This window comes from Trifolium pratense, linkage group LG7 (genome assembly GCF_020283565.1).
Source record: "Trifolium pratense cultivar HEN17-A07 linkage group LG7, ARS_RC_1.1, whole genome shotgun sequence".
Classification (NCBI taxonomy): domain Eukaryota; kingdom Viridiplantae; phylum Streptophyta; class Magnoliopsida; order Fabales; family Fabaceae; genus Trifolium; species Trifolium pratense.
Window position 1 is genome coordinate 17,644,444 of NC_060065.1, and position 18,637 is coordinate 17,663,080.

Consider the following 18,637-nt stretch of genomic DNA (forward strand, 5'->3'; position numbering starts at 1 on the left):
CTTAATACCCGAAGAACTTAGAAAACTCAATTATATTTTTCATTATGAATTCCAAAAGAATTCAATAATTTAGATTTTGGATAACTTGAAAAAATCTTAGTTTTGATTATGAGGGACTTTTTGGAGCCGAAACACCATCATCACTTAAATCTTATTTAAAACCCTAAATTGCAATCTTGCCAGCGACATATCGGTTTTTTGGGTAGATGAAACCAAAATGTAACTGCGATTAGGCTACATCGGTTGCATTTGATCGCAAATCTATGCAATTCTATGTAATATCAGATATCACATTCGGTCATAATTTTCTACAATATCAAAGACCGCTATGAACCCTCGTCTCTTAAAACCCTATTTAAAATATACTTAATTGCAATTATAATCGCAACCGCTATTTAAAACTTACATAATCACCATATCACTTTACTAATCAAAGAAAAGTCAAATCTTTAGACAGAAAATGGCACGCTCTAACAACAAGAATGAGTTCATAAAGATAACATAATCATAAGGAAACTACTAGCACATTGAAAATGACATGTACACATAACAAACACTGAAAGGTTTTAGCACAAAAAAAAGAAACACAACTCAAAATTAAAGAGGGTGGTTTGTTTAAGAGTAAAACGAGAAGTAATAATAATTCAATGAACAAAAACAAAATCCTGTAACTCTGGAAATGAGTGGAAAGGAGAGGGTAAAATCTTGTTTCCTGAATTTTCAACACAAATGGCTCTTGGTGGCATGAGCGGTGGTCATGAAGCCACTTCAAATGCAAAAGTTTCAACTCCAGCTCGCCAGAAAAAATAATAATTAAGAATATAAAATTAAAAAAATAAATTCAAATACATTATTAAATTAGGAAAAAATAAAATTAATTATTGAACTCTTAATTCAAATACATTAATATATAATCACAAGAACGAAAACATAAAAGAAAATAAAAATATGAAATAAAAGTGGTGGAGTAGGATATTAAATTTTATTAAACAAAATCCATTGTAGTGAATAAAAATTGAATGAGTGTTTTTTTTTTTTTGACAACAAAATTGAATGAGTATTAATTACTTAAATTATTAAATAGAAGAGAGAAGATCATGGTAAGTATAAAAAGTGAAAAAGGTGGATATTGAAAAAAACAAGCATTGTATATAGCCTAATAGCGATTGAATAGTCACGGAAGATGATATAGTCCTCAGAAACATGATTGATGAATATTAACGGAGATTGAATAGTCAAAGTTTTTATGCATTTTTGGTTTTTTGGAACACTGGATGAGTAGGGGTGGTACCGTAGGGCAATGAATTTTTACCACTAATTTCCCTGTATTACATAGTCACTTAAGCAAAATTAACTTTTTTTTATTTTAGAAAAATTAAACAGACAGGAATAATACGACAAACAAAATTCCAAATTAAGGGATTAATTTTTAACGTTAATTATATAAGTGATCAATATGAAATCTATAAATAAGTTAAGAGACTAATTGTCTAATTTAACCTTTAATAGCATGGTCTATTTGCATCGGTTAAAATAGTACTCCCCTTTGATCACTATTATAAATAAATTTAACTTTTTTGATAATTGAAAAAGTAATTTAACCTATCATTAGTTGGTTCAGTGGTGATTGACGCTAAATTTTATAGGAAAGACCGTGGTTCGATCCCCACAACTACGATCGGGAGGGGACTGAAACTACTTGATATCAGAACTGACCACCGAACCCGATTAAACGGAGGGTGGAAAAAAAAATAATGTAATTTGATGTAACCAAATTAATCACTTTTTTCGGTGTACAAAAAAAAGAGTCAAACAAGAGTGACAGTGATAGTGACAGGAGGGGAGGGATTATTTGGATTGTTTTCCCAGAAAGCCAGAGACATATCTCATCTATTGAGTTATTGTTGTGTTAAAGAAAAAACAGTGAAAGATAACATGGTGAACACAAATCTAGAAGAAAACAAACAAGACCATGAACATGTTTATGATAGGTACAAAGAATTGAAGCTTCTTGATGAATCAAAAGCAGGTGTAAAAGGACTTGTAGATGCTGGTTTTACCAAAGTCCCTAAGATTTTCATTCATGATAATAAGAAACAAACCAGTTCCACTTCCACCAAACTCAGTATTCCAATCATAGACTTTGGACCTTTAGTCACAAGTAATTCATCATCAAGTTCACGTTTTGAGATAATTGAGAAAGTAAAGCATGCAAGTGAGAAATGGGGTTTTTTTCAAGTGGTCAACCATGGTATTCCATCTACTGTTTTGGATGATATGATTGATGGGGTGCTTAGATTTCATGAACAAGATACTGAAATTAAGAAAGAGTTTTATTCTCGTGATATTACTAAAAGGGCTTATTATAATACCAATTTTGATTTGTATGTTACTCCAGCTGTTAATTGGAGGGATTCTCTTTCTTGTGTTATGTCCCCTCAACCTCTTGATCCTCAGGAACTGCCTATAGTTTGCAGGTATATTTATCATATATTCCCTGTGTTCCTTTTTAAGTGTGGTGCTTTTAGAAATTGTGTTCCTTTTTATTTGTTATTTTCAAAGTTTAAATATTCTTTTTGTCAAAATTCTTTGTAACTATTTATTGCAAAAGTGACATAAATTGAATGACAGAAAGTTCCTGGTATGGAGAAAAAGATAAAAAATTCCTTCAAAAGTAACAAGGTTTATAGATGATGCCTAAAAATTCTGTTGAGTATTGGCTATTTATATGATGTTGTCAAAACATATAACTTCTGAACTCTATTTTGCTATCTAGTAATACCTATATATAAATAGGAATGCTGTCCATAATTTTAAATTTTGATATACCAACTAATCGGAGTTGAGGCATTCAGGTATGAATCTGAGTTTATTAAATGAATCTTAAAAGGTGAACTGTCTTAGTGTCTTTTATAAAATGGACCACAGGGAGTATTAAGAACCAGAGGGAGTAGCTTTTAGTCTTCCACAAATTCAGATCCTGCATCCTCCTCCTCCTCCCCTTATCACTATTCACTAGTTTAAAACTCCCCTAAGTTTGTCCCATTCAAATCCTGCAGCCTCCATTCAAATCCCGCCATACCGGGTGCTATGCGGCGCCGTCATATTGGCCTATGGCGGAAAATCCTGCAATATCTGCCAAAATTGGTCATGGCGGAGAGGCCAAAAACTGCCATTGATACCCGCTGCCATGGCAGATATTTAATAACACTAGCAATCTCATAGCATATATGATGAATACAGTGTCATGCAAAGCTGGATAATTTGACATTATGATTTCTACTCTGAGCCTAAAACTGCATACATCTGCCTGACCCGAGAACCAACCTGGTGTGGGATCCTTGTGCACCAAACCACCCTTTTAAGATTTCTATTATGAGCTACTTATGATTTGTTTGTTAAATGAGTGCTTGTCCACTACTTCCTACATAAACTTAACATCCCAAACATTGTAAATTTTCTTTCAAATTACATGCACACACTAATAGCTTTAAATTAATCATCACTACAGTACAAAAGTTGGTTTTGCACTTTTACTCAAAATGAGGCACAAACTTTGCATTTAACCATAAGCATAAAAAATCAGATGTTACACAATCCTAGCCATTATTAACTTTTCCACCCTGACATTATTTAACTTAATTTACTTGCAGAGATATAACAGTTGAGTACTCTAAGCTTGTGAACAAAGTGGGCATGATTCTGTTTGAATTGCTTTCTGAAGCATTAGGTCTCAATTCAAGTTACCTTAAGGACATAGATTGTGCAGAAGGACTTTTCCTAATTTCCCATTATTACCCACCATGCCCGGAGCCAGAATTGACTTTTGGTACCAGTGCTCATTCTGACAGTAGCTTCCTCACTGTTCTCTTACAAGATCAACTTGGTGGCCTCCAAGTTTTCCATGAAAATCAATGGGTTGATGTCACCCCAATTCCCGGCTCTTTGGTTGTTAACCTCGGTGACATGATGCAGGTAAATCTATCCATTTTTCTCGTAGAACATAACATTTATCTATCTATCTATCTGTCTGTCTATGCGCTATTAACCTCGGTGACATGATTCAGTGGACACGTCATCTCCTTATAACTTTGCGTCTAGTACCTGTGAATGTGATTTCTACGCAGCTTCATTCATAAAATAAGCTCTCAAGTCCTTTAGAAGCAAAACATAAAATCATCATGAGATATATAGAAGCTAATCCAAATTGGTTTTCAATGCCTAAACATTTTCTGCAGTTAATCACAAACGATAAGTTTCTCAGCGTTAAGCACAGAGTTTTGGCACACAAGATTGGTCCAAGAGTTTCAGTAGCATGCTTTTTCAGGCAGCATCTTGCCCCTGAGAATTCAAAACTATATGGACCTATAAGTGAATTGCTGACACCAGAGAATCCTCCAGTTTACAAGGAAACGTCGGTTAAAGGATTGGTTTCACACTACTATGGGAAAGGGCTAGATGGTAATTCTGCACTGGAACACTTCAGGCTGTAAAGCAAGAGGAATGAAAAAATTGGCTAATAGGAATGGAAGAGATTCAACATGTCTTGTTCGTAAACTCTCCGATCTTTGTTTTATGAGTGTGATAATTTATTTCTATGTAATTACTTTATTTTCGAAGAACATTTCGTGTAAACTATACAAGTTAGTCGAGGATCGAGTAAGAACTTTAAAGTTTACATAGACCAAGGTGGTGCTATCTTGTATATGGCATTCACCACGGTTAAAAAATAGTTTCCATTGTCTTGACCTTTCATCGTATTGAACTTCAATAATAAATAGTACTGCATAACTCGTACTATCTATCCTGCAGATTATCAGATACAAGACATGTGAATGATTTAAATCTATAATTGTCCAGTTTTAAAATTCAAACTTTCTGTTCCAAATTGTTGCTCTTGTTTATAGCTCTATAAACTACTACTACTACTTAGTCCTGTAAGTATTTTAATAATATTAACCATATATAACTGAATGATTATCAATTAAGTCCTATAATATTTCTTAAAGCAAACCTAATTCTAGCTGATATGAATGAATCACTAACACTTCCTTTCACACAACACAAAAACTTGCTTAAATATAATGAGGATGGGATAATATGTTGACAGATTATATATGGAGTTGATTATGTACATTAGCATCAGGTTCTATGGTAAAGTATTGGAAGCTATAATTAGCGACATAAACCCTTTACTGTACATTTTTTGCCATTAATTATTCTACTCTAGTTGTTTGCATAGGATCATTCGTTTTCTGAATTTTGCAGGATAAACCTGCTGCAATTAATTATTCTACAGCAGAAGCATTATTTTTATTTTTCAATTAGCAAAAAAAATAATTAAAGACCAACTGAGTTAAATTCACGGGACATTAAAGACCTATTTTAAGACGAATTTTGTGTAACTGATTTGATTTGATAAATTGGTTGTAATTTGTACGGTATTTGATTTATTGATTTAATGATTTTTTGGGTTGTGTCTAATTTTATGCTTGTATTTTTATAAAAAACAATTTTATGTTACATCAAACCTATTCTTATCTTAATTCTTTGATATCCTTTATTATTATTACTTTTACCATGAGAGCAATTGAGTAACATAACTTTGTACAAGAGCAATCAAGAACAATCCTCTCTACCTTTTATCTTAAAACGTGAAGCTTTGCTATTCAACATTCTTGTGCTTTTCTTGAATGGGATAATCATGGTCTCCTTAGCTCAAATCTACTATGGGTGGTATGCGTTTTCTCTAGGCATTGTTACACCAGCACTAATCGCAATAACAGTGGTGATCGCATCAGAGTATGAGGTTTTTAGAGCAGAAAGAATGGAGTCTGAAGCCATGTGTTCTGTTTATCTGTGGAGTAGTTTTTGGTTGGGTCGAAAGTAATTAAATTGTGTTGTTCGCTTCTATCACGACGATTGTATTATGAGTTGGTTAGATAGGTCGAACACATGCCCTTTGTGGGTTGTTAAAATCAGGTTGTTAAAATAATCTCGTTTTAAATCGTAAACTCTATCAATTTTATGTTTTTAGGTATGATTTTTGTGTTAAATCTGAGTTAAAATCGCAAAAATCATTTGAGTAAAATCGGAAGTTAAAACGAGTTTATATGATTTAACTCCTATAAAATCAATAAAATCACTTGACGTATTAGTAATAAATATAATATCATATCTAGAGAAATACTTAAACTTTTATAATAGTAGACTATGTCTATTTTATTAATTTTTTTGAAGAAATGTCTATTCTTTTTTATAAACAAAAATTCATGGTTGAATAATTGATTATCTTGTTTATATTATAGACAAAAAAACATCAATTTTTGCTTATAAAAGGGAATGGAGGAATAGAAGGAGTACATTTTTAGTAATGTTTTTAACAAAGTCTCCTATTTTTATTACGTGTGCAGGAAAAAATAATAATAAAAAAAAAAAAACAATACAAAAAGAATAGATGAAAACAAACAAATAAGTAATTATATTTTGATAAAATAATATAATATTGCAAAACTTTATGCGATTATTAATTTAAATATAAATAAAATAAAATTTGGTAGATAGACGAAATGACGTTTGGCCTAGCAATTTCTACATTTCTCTTAGTTAAGCTAAGTTTTGTGGACAATTAAATATATTTGTGAACATTTAAAGATAATAAGTAATTTGATATTCCTTCCAAAAAAAAATTTTGATATATAATAGATACATAAATATTCTTGTAAAAAAAATAGGTACATAAATATTGTTAAAAAAAGATATATAACAGGGGTTGCACAAAATAAAATAAATCAATAGGTGTTAAATATATTGTGTATTTCAATAATATATAATATTAAATCTCTGACATGTATGATTCAAAAAGAGTCGTATTTAATACATTAAAAAGAATGAGAGTTATTATTTATTTACAAAATATATTGATGTACATATATTTGTTGTGTTATTTGTTATTGAAATGTATGACTATAGTCACATTTACCTAATGAGAATGAAATAAAATCAATTGAGTTTTTATAAAAAATAAAATAAAATAAAATCAATTAAGTGTGAATTATCTAATATTTAATTTTTTTTTTGTCAAGTAGCCTAGTGTTTAGACTCACACATTTAAATGTAGCTCAAATGGTAGCTACCAAAGACATTATTAAAGGGCCGGGGTTCGAACCCTAGATTCCACATTTAAAATTTATTTTTAAATTAATAATATATTCCCTCCGTCCCAAAATATAAGCAAAAGTTGGTCAATAAAAGTGAATGTATTTAGTCCAAATATATCAAGTTTCTTGACTCATTTTTACTTATATTGTGGGACGGAGTGAGTATTAATTTTGTCACATTTTCTTTAATTATTATTCATAACACTTAAATTTCTAAACTAAGAATAAAATTATTAATTTCATATTACGTTCAAAATTAAATAAATAAATAAAAATATATTATATATGTTCGGTTAAGATCAATTGACACCAAGATGTCAAATTAAATTTGACACCAAATTTTGGTGTCAAATTAAATTTGACACCAAATGATCATTATATTACTTCTATACTTCTATATTTTCAATTTTACTTAAAAAGAAAAAATTCCCTCCAATTTAATTTAATCAAAGGCTCGGAATCATTCTCTTATAAATTATCACTTATAAATTAGGATTTAATTGATATGCATCGACGATGTAAAATAATTTTACACTATCAACCAATATCAACCATGTTTTCCACCACATCACCTTATTTCACCCCTCTTTATTGATATGAAATGACAAAATGATGGTTGTTTATTGGACGATCGTATAAAACTATTTTACACCGTCGGTGCATATCAATTAAACTCTATAAATTATCAAGTACTCTCTCTATAAAAAAAATTATCATGTACTCTCTACTTTACAATATACTCTAACTTTTTCGTTAATTTGTTGCTAAATCTCACATTCTCTCGCCTGATATCACTCTTTCAATGATAGCCATACCCATTTCATTAAAAACAGTTTGCCATTGAATCACCAAGCTCTCTTTCTCTTATCATTGGACCTGAAAAATAGGGCTACTATGTTAATTAACATGTTCCTAATTAACAACTCTTAATATTTTGTATAAAAAATCCTAAAACTTTCAATGAGTGGTGCAATTGCATGCAACAGAACAAACAAAACATAAAAATGGTGCTATGGCAGATTCAATGAGTAATTTTTTTACTCGATCCAATGGGTCTCCAAAACCTCGTTTTTTTTTAAGATTAGTATAACAAAAAAAACTTTGCTATTGCCTTTCGAAGTTGGATTTACATTTGGAAACAAATTAATGAGAAAATAGAGACCATTTATTGATGAAAATCAGAATCTTTATTATCACGTGACATTGGGGATAAAGTCAAAACCTTTAGATGGTTTAAATTTGGTGTTAATTAAATTAAATTTGACGTATTTGGTGTCAATCGATCTTAACTCATATGTTTATTTTAATTTAATATGAGGTAAACTCTACGAGTTGACGAGTTCAACTATATATGTTTCGTTATGCTTAGGTATACTCGACATGTACACTCGACTCGTAAATTGGGTCTTCAAAGCTAAATTCGTAAACACAAGTAAATTCGTGCGAGTTTACACGATTTCAACGGGTTTGACCGAGTTAACTAGATGTAAAATCATTTTTTTCCTAGTTTACCAAAAAACGAGTTTGCATCCGATTTAACATGTTTTCTTCTATACCTATAAAAACGTAAAATTGGATAATTTTACAAGTTAAAACGTAATTTTGACAACAATGCTTGTACATATGTTGACTTAGATCACATAGTTTAGTTTCTTTACAAGTTTTAATCTTTGTTTCTTTTATATCTTGGTGAGTGTAAAATTTTCTTTCTAGCTAGTATTATATCTGGATTTTTATTTTTGTTTCTTCTATTTCTCGGTGAATACAAAATTTTCATTCTACTATATTTAGGTTTTAACTTTCGTATCTTTCTATCTGTTTATAACCAGCAATAGTTTTGCGAAAAATAACAAAGTTATACCATTGGTTACTTTCACTTGCATCCGTCTATGATTTCTTTTTTCTTTTTTTTGGTTTACAATGAGTTGAGGATCGAGACCAGGACCTATAACGTACTAACCAAACCCCTCATCACTAGACCAAACCTAGTGGCTAATAATTTCTGCTAACTAACAAATTGAAAGATACATATATTAACATTAACAAACAAAAAACAAATACACTTATCCAATGAGTTCTGAGTAATATACTCATAAACTAATTAAAAGTTTGAGTTTATCAGTGTAATAGGCTCGCTCATTATTCACTTTCTTACTCCTTGTAGCCATATATACTCTCTGGCTTTTTCTTCTTCCTTACGACTAAGATACTGTGCTAAGCCTATACAAATTTTAAATAATTTTTCTGTCATATTAATAGAAACACACGAAACGAAGAAAAACAATACTAACAGAAACACATGAAAGACTTCTTTTTTCTTTTGATGGATTTGTATGAATCCTGCCCCTTTGTAGGGATACATGCTATGATGACAGTCACTATGGGGAGTTGGCCTTCCTGGGATGGATGTTCATTCCGGCAACGGTTAGTCTTTCTTCAGGGATGTAGGGTAACATTTTTCCCCTGCAGACAGCGTCTTTCACAACGCTTTTGAACTGTAGATAATCCTGTGTCGTGGGTGCGGTGCTCATGGAACTGCCAATATTTTAGACCACCGGGGCTTATAAATTTTTGGAGCCAAGGAAGGGTCATTGTACTCAATATGGAAGTAACACAACTAAATTTGACATCAATAGTTTTTGCTTTCCAACTATATCTAAGCTTCAAACAAATCATTAAAAAGGCTCAATATCCCACTTATGTGAGAGATGACCGTGATTACTCAACATAACAGCGTCTTAGCAATGCATACCAAAAAAATCTCAATACCATCATCTCATATGTATCAGCTGATGAAGCCACAAGCAAAGGTTATAACTACACCGCATAGGGGACAACACAACCAAAGGAGATGCAGTGTATGGTCTCTATGATTGCCGCGGCGATGTAGTTGGATACTTATGTCAACTTTGTGTCTCTGCTGCTGCCAGAGAAGTTCTTGACCTTTGCCCCAATAGAGTGTCTGCTACTATATTAGCTTACTTCACACATTCAAATAGTCATTTAGTTCAAGTATAAAAACAAACATTTTTTGTAGATTGTCAGATGCCTGCATATGAAGAAACACTTAATGCAGACCTTTCTAGGCCTACAGTTCCATTTATCACAATTCAACATTCTACTGATAACTTTTCAGAGACATCTAAATTAGGGGAAGGTGGATTGGGATATGTTAACAAGGTATTAATGATTCGGAATTTTTAATATAGGTTATTAAGTATTTTAGTTTAGTTTCACACTTCTATAGGGAATTCTGCCAGATGGAAGACAAATAGCAGTAAAAAGGCTCTCAAAAATTCTGGTCAAGTCTCAGAGGAGTTCAAGAATGAAGTAATGTTTATAGCTAAACTGCAACATCGCAACCTTGTAAGACTTTTGGGATGCTGCTTGGAAGGAAATGAAAAGCTACTTGTGTATGAGTTTATGCTGAATGCAAGTCTCAACTTTCACCTGTTTGGTATGTTTTCAGTTAGCCACATCGGGGAAGGGGGAATTTGTTTTCATGTAGATTTTGGAAACAAGAGACGTGTTGAAAACAAAGTGATAGTTTTGTAACTAAATAAAAACATATTTCTCAAATTAAACATGAACTCCAGTTTTCTATATGGATACTTTTTTTGTTACAGTTTTCTATATGGATATTTTGTTGAGATCTGTTCTGTCTTTTTGTTGTCAGATGATGAAAAAAGAAAGGAACTCAATTGGAAACTAAGTTTGAGCATTATCAATGGAATTGTAAAAGGTCTTTTATACCTCCATGAGGACTCTAGACTAAGGGTAATTCATAGAGATCTCAAGGCTAGCAATGTTCTATTAGATCATGAAATGAATCCCAAAATATCAGATTATGGATTGGCAAGGGCATTTGAAATAGGCCAAAACCAGGCAAATACAAGACAAATAATGGGCACCTAGTGACAAACTAATAGTTGAAAATTAATTAAATTCCACGATGTAAGAAAAATAACAAACTACTATTGATTTCCAATAGTGGACACATGGCACCAAAATATGCAATGGAAGGAGTATTTTCCGTTAAATCTGATGTATTCGGCTTTGGAGTACTAGTTTTAGAAATCATTACTGGGAAAAAGAATACTGGATTCTATATGTCAGAACATGGTCAAAGTCTTCTTTTATATGTGAGTTTTTCATTTTTATCTGATCAAGAATTTATACAATAGTGTTAGCTTTGAGCTTAATAATATTCACAATAACTTGCAGACATGGAAAAAATGGTGTGAAGGAAAATGTTAGGAAAATCCTGTATAGATAATGAAGTTGTGAGGTGCATAAACATTGGTATATTGTGTGTTCAAGAAGACGCGGCAGATAGACCTGAACCATGTCAACTGTTGTTGTAATGTTGGCTAGTGACACAATGACCCTTCCAAAACCCAAACAACCTGCATTTTCAATTGGAAGAATGACCTCCAAGACTCTATCCATTAATGATGTAACTATCTCAAACATTTTACCAAGGTAAGGGTATCGGGATAAATGCCTATTTCCTTTGTTGTAAACGAACAGGAAGATCAAATGCCAAGGAAGGGCAATGAAGACTCTGGATTTCTGAAATTGCAGAAAATCATATACTCTATGTTGGTTTTGGAAATACTAAATGAACAGCATTCATGTTGTCAATTATCCATGTAGCTGGCACTATTAAGTGGGAAAAGGCTCTGTTGGTATTGTTGTATTGTGCAAGATCTTGTTATTGTAAAATATTTGACAGACTCTACCAAATCAGTTAGGCATGGACATGATTCAGTTAAGCAATAAAACTGAACACGAATCAAACTATTTAACAACCCCAAACCAAACTGGTTCCTTGGTCCAGTGCACCAGGTTTGGCAAAACCAAACAGGTTTCAACCAGCTACAACCTTCTATATGACTCAAATAACAGTAATTCAAATTCCAATGGAATCTACCATATCAAGATTTTGCAACTACTATGTGCATTTACATCATGAGGGTTTGGTTTGGATATAAAATCTGAACATAGTTTGCACCTTTCGCACAATCAAAATCAGAAAATACAATCCAAAAAAATTGCCCTTAATATCAGAAAATAGAATCTCAGAACCTTGATCAATGCTGTGACAGGTGCTATTACTCAGAAGGAGTTGCAGGTACATTATCACCAACACTCGCGTAAGCAAGTTCCTACAGATAAGAAGACATAATCAAAACTATAAATCACATAAGGCAAAATAAAAGCATCAAACCAAAATCCAAACCACAATCCTCCTAAATCTAGACCAAAGTCTGCATTTGGAGCCATTAAAGCAGGCATTAAAAGTCATTATAAAAACAAATGTAGACTATTAAACCAGAAACTATAAACACAAAAGCATACTAACATTTGCAGGTATATCTTGTTGTGGTTGAACTGGTTGTGAAGCTGTGGCAGATTGTGACGTATCTTCACTCGCTTCAACCAATTCCCTAACCCGTTTCATAGCTCTATAAATCTTTGAATCATCTACATGCACCCCAAACTCGCGCTTTAAATAGGCACGTGCTTCACAGCGACTAAGGCTAGGTTCGGTTCTGATTTTGTCCTCTAGTTTCTTAACAGCCCATTTACTATTAGCTTGTTTATTTTTAAATCCTGTTCCATTACATGTGTGTTTCGAAACAAATGTCTTAATTTGAAAACTTTGACAGAACTCACTCCAGCTACAAAAGATCTCCCACTTGCAATCTTGTTGCTTGCATTTTGCCCTAGCTCTAGTCTTGTCATTTTTGACCCATTTTATCTCCCTTTGCAAATGGATAGTGTAATCCTTCACAGCTGTCTTAAAACTTGATAGGTTAGTGAACAACATCTCTAGCTCAAGACAGAGAAAACCAAACTTTGCCACTTCGCAGAATCGAGGGAACACAGGTTGTTTAGGTCCATCTACTTCTTCGTCATCCGACAAACATATAGGAGTCTTAAGTTCTTCAGAATGGTAATTATAAAAGCTGTCACTTTCTTCTTCCTTTGTCATGCCCCCAACACCTACTTTCTCCGCAAAATCATATCCTTCATCGGTAGACATTCTCCTCGCACTTTCAGGATCCCCTATCATGTTGGGAAAAAGAAACAACAATCCAAATGTATTTGTTTAAAAAGTACGTGCATTCTCTAATAGCAAGTGCATTCTATAACTATAACACAACTATAACATACGGTAAAAGAGTAAAAGACATTTTAGTAGTGTTAGTCGCAAACGTACGTAGATTGGTCTAGTTGGTAAAGTATGAACCAAAATCTCACAATGTCATGAGTTTGAATCTAGTTTTCGATGTGAGGCCTTGTTAGTGGGTAATATATAAATATCTTTGTTAAGTGTTATCTAAGCCATGGGACTTTAGTTGACTTGACCCTCTTAACCCCTCGAGACCCAAATGTCTTAAATCTAGGAAAAGAAAAGGAGAAAAGGCTGCTCTCGTACCATAACTACTTTTCCGAGAAACGGAGGGTTAACACACAAAAAGTTACTACATAGAAAACTCTACCGGTGAAAAAAATAACTAACTTTACTTGCCCAATATACCTACAACAAAAATGATTTAGATGTTACCTTTGCTAAATAATAACAACGAAGATGGTGCCCAAACCAAACCTTGGTTCTCAACTATATGGAGGAGGAGGAGGAAGAACACTGCGTTAGAATGTGGCTCTCAATTATAGGTCCTTCAATCAACATCTTTCACCGCGGTGAACCTGATCCACTTTTTCTTTCTTCTTTTGTAGTTTTGTCAGCCTTTGTTTGGGAAAATACAAACTAAATTTTCCCGTCATATTTTTTTCGAGAAAATATGATGTAAATAAGTAGAGTGTCTCATATTTGAACTCATATTCTACATGTATAATGTGATGTCGCTAAAACTAAACTCAGTGTCTTGTAATTAGGCATCTTATTTAAATTTTTATGGTATACATGGCTCTCAATTATAGGTCTTCAATCAACATCTTTCATCACGATGAACCTGATTCATTTTTTTTTTTCTTTTGTAGTTTTGTTTTGTTAGCCTTTGTTTGAGAAAATACAAACTAAATTTTCCCATCATATTTTTCCGAGAAAATATGATTTGAATAAGTAAAATGTATAAGATTCGAATTTTTATTCTACATGTATAATATGATGTCGCTAAAGCTAAACTCAATGTCATGAGGCATTCTATTTTTAATTTTTATAGTACCCATGACTTTCAATTATAGGTCCTTCAATCAATATCTTTTACCACGGTGAACCTATCCACTTTTTCTTTTTTCTTTGTTTGAGAAAATACAAACGAAATTTTCCCATCATATTTTCCCATGAAAAACCCTTTGCTATATCTATCTAACCTTTTGCAACCGCTCTCATTCACTTCATTGACGCCGCTAATGCTTCTCTCCACGATCCATTTCTCCTAATCAGGTAACCGTTCCCAACATTCTCCCATTCACTAGTTCTTGTTTTCAGTTTTCCCTACATACATGCTTCAGTTTGATTCATGAGTTTGAGTTTAAAAATGGAATTTGTTGGTGATATTCAGATTCAAACTTTATATTTAGCTTTTTATGTTGTTTTTGTAAAATGTAAATCCGTATAGTACACTTGTTGTTGCAAGTTGTTGATAGTGAATTTTCAGCTTACCCGTTTTGGGTTTTATTTAGGTTAATGTGATTGTGAAGTGTTGGAATGTGTTATTGTTGTTTGTGGTAGTTGTAGTTCTTCTTTTAATCTACTAAATATGAAAGGAGTAGCATGTTTTACTTCATTTTTTTTTTTGGTCAAGTAGCCTAGTGGTTGGAAGTTCCACCCTCAAGGTGAATAAGTGAGTCTATTGGGTTCGAACCCCCGATCCTGCATATATAATGTGATGTCCCTACCAACTGAGCTAAGCTCACGTGGACATGTTTTACTTCATTTAATAGAATGCGAACGAAGCTTTTAATTTCCCTTCTAAGAAATATGAACCAGATACATTAATTATTGAATGAACCTAAAAATGAAAATTTGTTTATATATGAGACCTGAGGGGAGTACCTATGATGTGTCTGTGTAATCAATATTTGATTTCTGTAGTATATTTGTGGCGTTGTTACAAACTTTAGAAACTTCTTTGTGGTTTTCCCCCTTCTTTTTATGCTGATTATAATATATTCTATTAGAGAGAAGAGGAAATACAAAAATTAGGGAGTAGATTCATAGTTTCGAATTGCAGATTGCATTTGATGTGGTCACATTATTGCAATTACAGCAGTGTCCATGACAATGCCAGGCTGCATTTTTAATGTTTTTGAAATTCATGAGAAAATATGCAATTTAACGGCTCAACACAGTAAGTGCAATGGACTTAAAGTCATCACAGTAGGTATAAAAGGAATTTTGAAGGTTAGGGATATTTTATGATAATAATGATGGATAGTGCATAAAACATGAATTTGAGCCAATATAGAAAATTTCATGTAGCAACAGCCGTAGTACGTATCACAACATTCACAATGCCCACAATTTAAGTGGCTTTAACCTTGACTGCATTCACATCTGCAGCCACAATGCCACCAATTCTAAAATAGAAAATTTCTGACATATCATAAAGTAGGAAAAATGATCAATAAGACTGGGAGGCTGCTTAGTCTCTTTTCATTAAAAAAAATAAATAAATAATACACTACTTTCATCAACATAATCAAAATCTGTAACAAGTTTAGGGTTGAAAGAACCACTCTGAAATATGTGAGCATTATGATGTATCTAAATTCACCTATGGATTGCATAGGTATCATCCTTAAAGATGTTAGCATTAGGCTCTAATATATACTTCTAGATTGAGTCTGTGTCTGTATGTCCTGAACAGTGCTAAGGTGTTATTAATTATGGGTACCTTAGGTGCGTTGTGAGGTGTGGCTGTGATTTGTATATTGTCGGAAAGGATTGACTATAATATTAAATTATTAATATGATTAAATGCTTATATTTGCTCTGTACAACTTTTCTACTTAAATGATGTTCTTTCACACTTCATCCATCTAATGAAATTAAATATATGGATAGATTCAGAGCTTATGAAATTAAATTTAAATGTATATGGCCTGTTTTATTGGCAGGTTTAAATATTTTACAGGCAGCTCATCGATACTTCTAACTAGAGTTAGACTTTAAAAGTATTCAATTATTTTTATATATGTACATTTCTTTAAAACTAGTTGAATCTCTTGTTGTGTTATATGACATATGATCTCACGCTTAACCTGTATACCCTCTCAGTCCCTTTGTTAGTTCATATTAACGAGTTTGAAAACCTTGAGTTGTACCTTTATTGACTGGTTTTGAAGTAATCGATGAACATTATGAATAAAATTCTGGTCCTGGAACCTTGCACGTCACTATCAAAATGCTTTATTTGTTCACAATTGATGAAGAACACATTAGCATATGATTTTAATTGCAACATTTTTTTCTTGTTCAGTGAAAAAAGTATTTCTGGAATATCAGTGATTTTCATACAAAATACTACCCTTATGAAACCTTAATTCTTTTTCTTTTAGGTAAAATATTGTATTGATGGAATCTAATTGTTGTTGATTTCTGATGCAACCTTTGAGGAGTATTATGCATTTGTACACAAATAAGCACACACCAGCGGTGGAATTTTGTAACTTCAAATTTCAAACCATTTTTTCCCCTTTTAATTTTATGTTTTGATAAGAAAATGACAATAAGGAATCCTGGTGCTCTGAAGCTCCTGTAATGGCAACTGGACTTTATTATAGGTAGTTTTATCTTACATTTGAGAGAGACCAACTCCAAGTCTCAATCCTATGAAATCCTAGTCACACGTACCAACTTTAACTGCTGCGCCAAGACTTTTCTTCATGTTTAAGTAAATGAGAGTAGCAATATTAAATATGTATTGCAATATTATATTAAATTGAACAGTGTGTTCATTCTTGTGTTGTTTGCATGTAGAAATGGAGCACTGTGATCTGCAAGGACAAAGAAGGGATATGAAAAATAAGGGTAGAAATGTTGTGTGGTCAAAAGCAATGGATAAGTGTCTAATTGAAGCTCTGGTTATTCAAGCAAAAAGTGGAAACAAAATTGAAAGATGTTTCAATGAAAATGCATATACTGCAGCTTGTATAGCTGTAAATACATGTTTCAACTTAAACTTGAATAATCAGAAAGTTATCAACCGTCTGAAGACACTTAAAAAGAGGTATAGAGTATTAAAAGATATTCTGAGTCAGGATGGTTTCAGGTGGAATCCAAATACAAAGATGATTGAGTGTGATCATGATGAGCTTTGGAAGAGATATGTTGTGGTGAGTATCTTTAATCTTTCTCACATCTTGAATGCTAAAAATTAAATCAAAACACCATTTTAATGTTCTCTAATTCATTTGATAGGCACACCCAAATGCAAAAGGATTTCGTGGAAAACCAATAGAGATGTATGAACAACTTAAAATTGTTTGCGGAAATAATCAAGCAGCAAGTCGTTGGGCAAAGAAGATGAAGGATGGTAATGGTCAAGTGGTGGACATAAAGAATTATGATGAGTCAGCCTCCTTTGCATCTCGTAGTTCAGAAAACATCAGTGATACAGATGGAACTGAGTCATACAATGGGCCTCCAGAGTATGGCCAGATTCCTGATGGCTATGATGAGCCTCCAGTGGTCCCACCTCTAAGGCAACCTCTAAAACGATCTCGTAGCTCAGATGAACTTCAGGATGCATTGATGACAGTGGCATCAAGCATCCAACGATTGGCTGATTCGATCGAGCAAAGCAAATGTTCAGTTGATACTTCAGAACTATTACAGGCTGTGATGGAGATAGATGGGTTGGAAGAGAGTAAACAGATGTATGCATTTGAATATTTCAATGCTGATCCTATCAAAGCGAGAGCCTTCTTGACTTACAATACTAGGATGCGAAAGATATATCTGTTTAGACAGTTCTGAAAGATATATCTGTTTAGACAGTTCTGGTGGTGGAGTTGACGGTGTTGGCGACCAAGTGTATTGAACATTTTGGTGTATCGAATATCTTGGGACCCTGTTGAAAGGGTGTTCTCAGTTTATTTCAATACTTACTGATTATGTTTTAAGGATAATGTATATAGATTCCAAAGATAGATAGAAAATAGTCACTTGACAGGGATTGGTGGAGAATCTTGAGTCTCTAGTTACAAGTAAATTTCTTGAATTTTATATTCAACTTAAGTTGTATTTTGTTTAACTTTTCACCAAGTTTTAGCATTTTGATGAAGTTCTCTTTTCAATCTGCTTTTTCATACTTGGACTTGGATGTTGGGTCCTTTGTTTTTGTGAAGGATAAAAGAAACTGAAATGAATTCATAAATAAAAGACTAAATAGGATAAAAGTCAACTTTGAAGTTTACTGTTTATTTAGTTGCATTTAGGATTAGAAGCAACTACATCAATATTTTACCCTTAATTATCAAGGTCTGACATTTTTTACATT

General features: G+C 32.7%; 3 protein-coding genes and 1 pseudogene across 4 annotated transcripts; 3 read left to right on the plus strand and 1 right to left on the minus strand.

Annotated features, from left to right (window-relative positions):
* The first annotated feature begins 1,834 nt into the window (after positions 1-1,834).
* LOC123894551 (1-aminocyclopropane-1-carboxylate oxidase homolog 1-like) lies at positions 1,835-4,823 on the plus strand. The gene is made up of 3 exons (XM_045944570.1): positions 1,835-2,477; positions 3,654-3,975; positions 4,239-4,823. The coding sequence occupies exons 1-3, from the start codon at positions 1,936-1,938 to the stop codon at positions 4,491-4,493; spliced, it is 1,119 nt and encodes a 372-aa protein (XP_045800526.1). The 5' UTR covers positions 1,835-1,935; the 3' UTR covers positions 4,494-4,823.
* Positions 4,824-10,205: 5,382 nt separating this feature from the next.
* Positions 10,206-11,927, plus strand: LOC123895977 (annotated as a pseudogene).
* Positions 11,928-12,026: 99 nt separating this feature from the next.
* LOC123894553 lies at positions 12,027-13,868 on the minus strand. Its single transcript, XM_045944573.1, has 3 exons — positions 13,735-13,868; positions 12,526-13,232; positions 12,027-12,328 (listed from the first exon to the last, which is right to left on the minus strand). The coding sequence occupies exons 2-3, from the start codon at positions 13,207-13,209 to the stop codon at positions 12,275-12,277; spliced, it is 738 nt and encodes a 245-aa protein (XP_045800529.1). The 5' UTR covers positions 13,210-13,232; positions 13,735-13,868; the 3' UTR covers positions 12,027-12,274.
* Positions 13,866-18,381, plus strand: LOC123894552. Of its 2 annotated transcripts, none has more exons than XM_045944571.1 (3): positions 13,866-14,577; positions 17,116-17,471; positions 17,557-18,381. In XM_045944571.1, exons 2-3 carry the CDS (start codon positions 17,118-17,120, stop codon positions 18,112-18,114), a joined length of 912 nt encoding a protein of 303 aa, XP_045800527.1. In that variant the 5' UTR covers positions 13,866-14,577; positions 17,116-17,117; the 3' UTR covers positions 18,115-18,381. The 2 variants fall into 2 exon arrangements, with proteins under 2 accessions (XP_045800527.1, XP_045800528.1); XM_045944572.1 differs by lacking the exon at positions 13,866-14,577 and adding an exon at positions 16,721-16,919.
* The last annotated feature ends 256 nt before the right edge of the window (positions 18,382-18,637 follow it).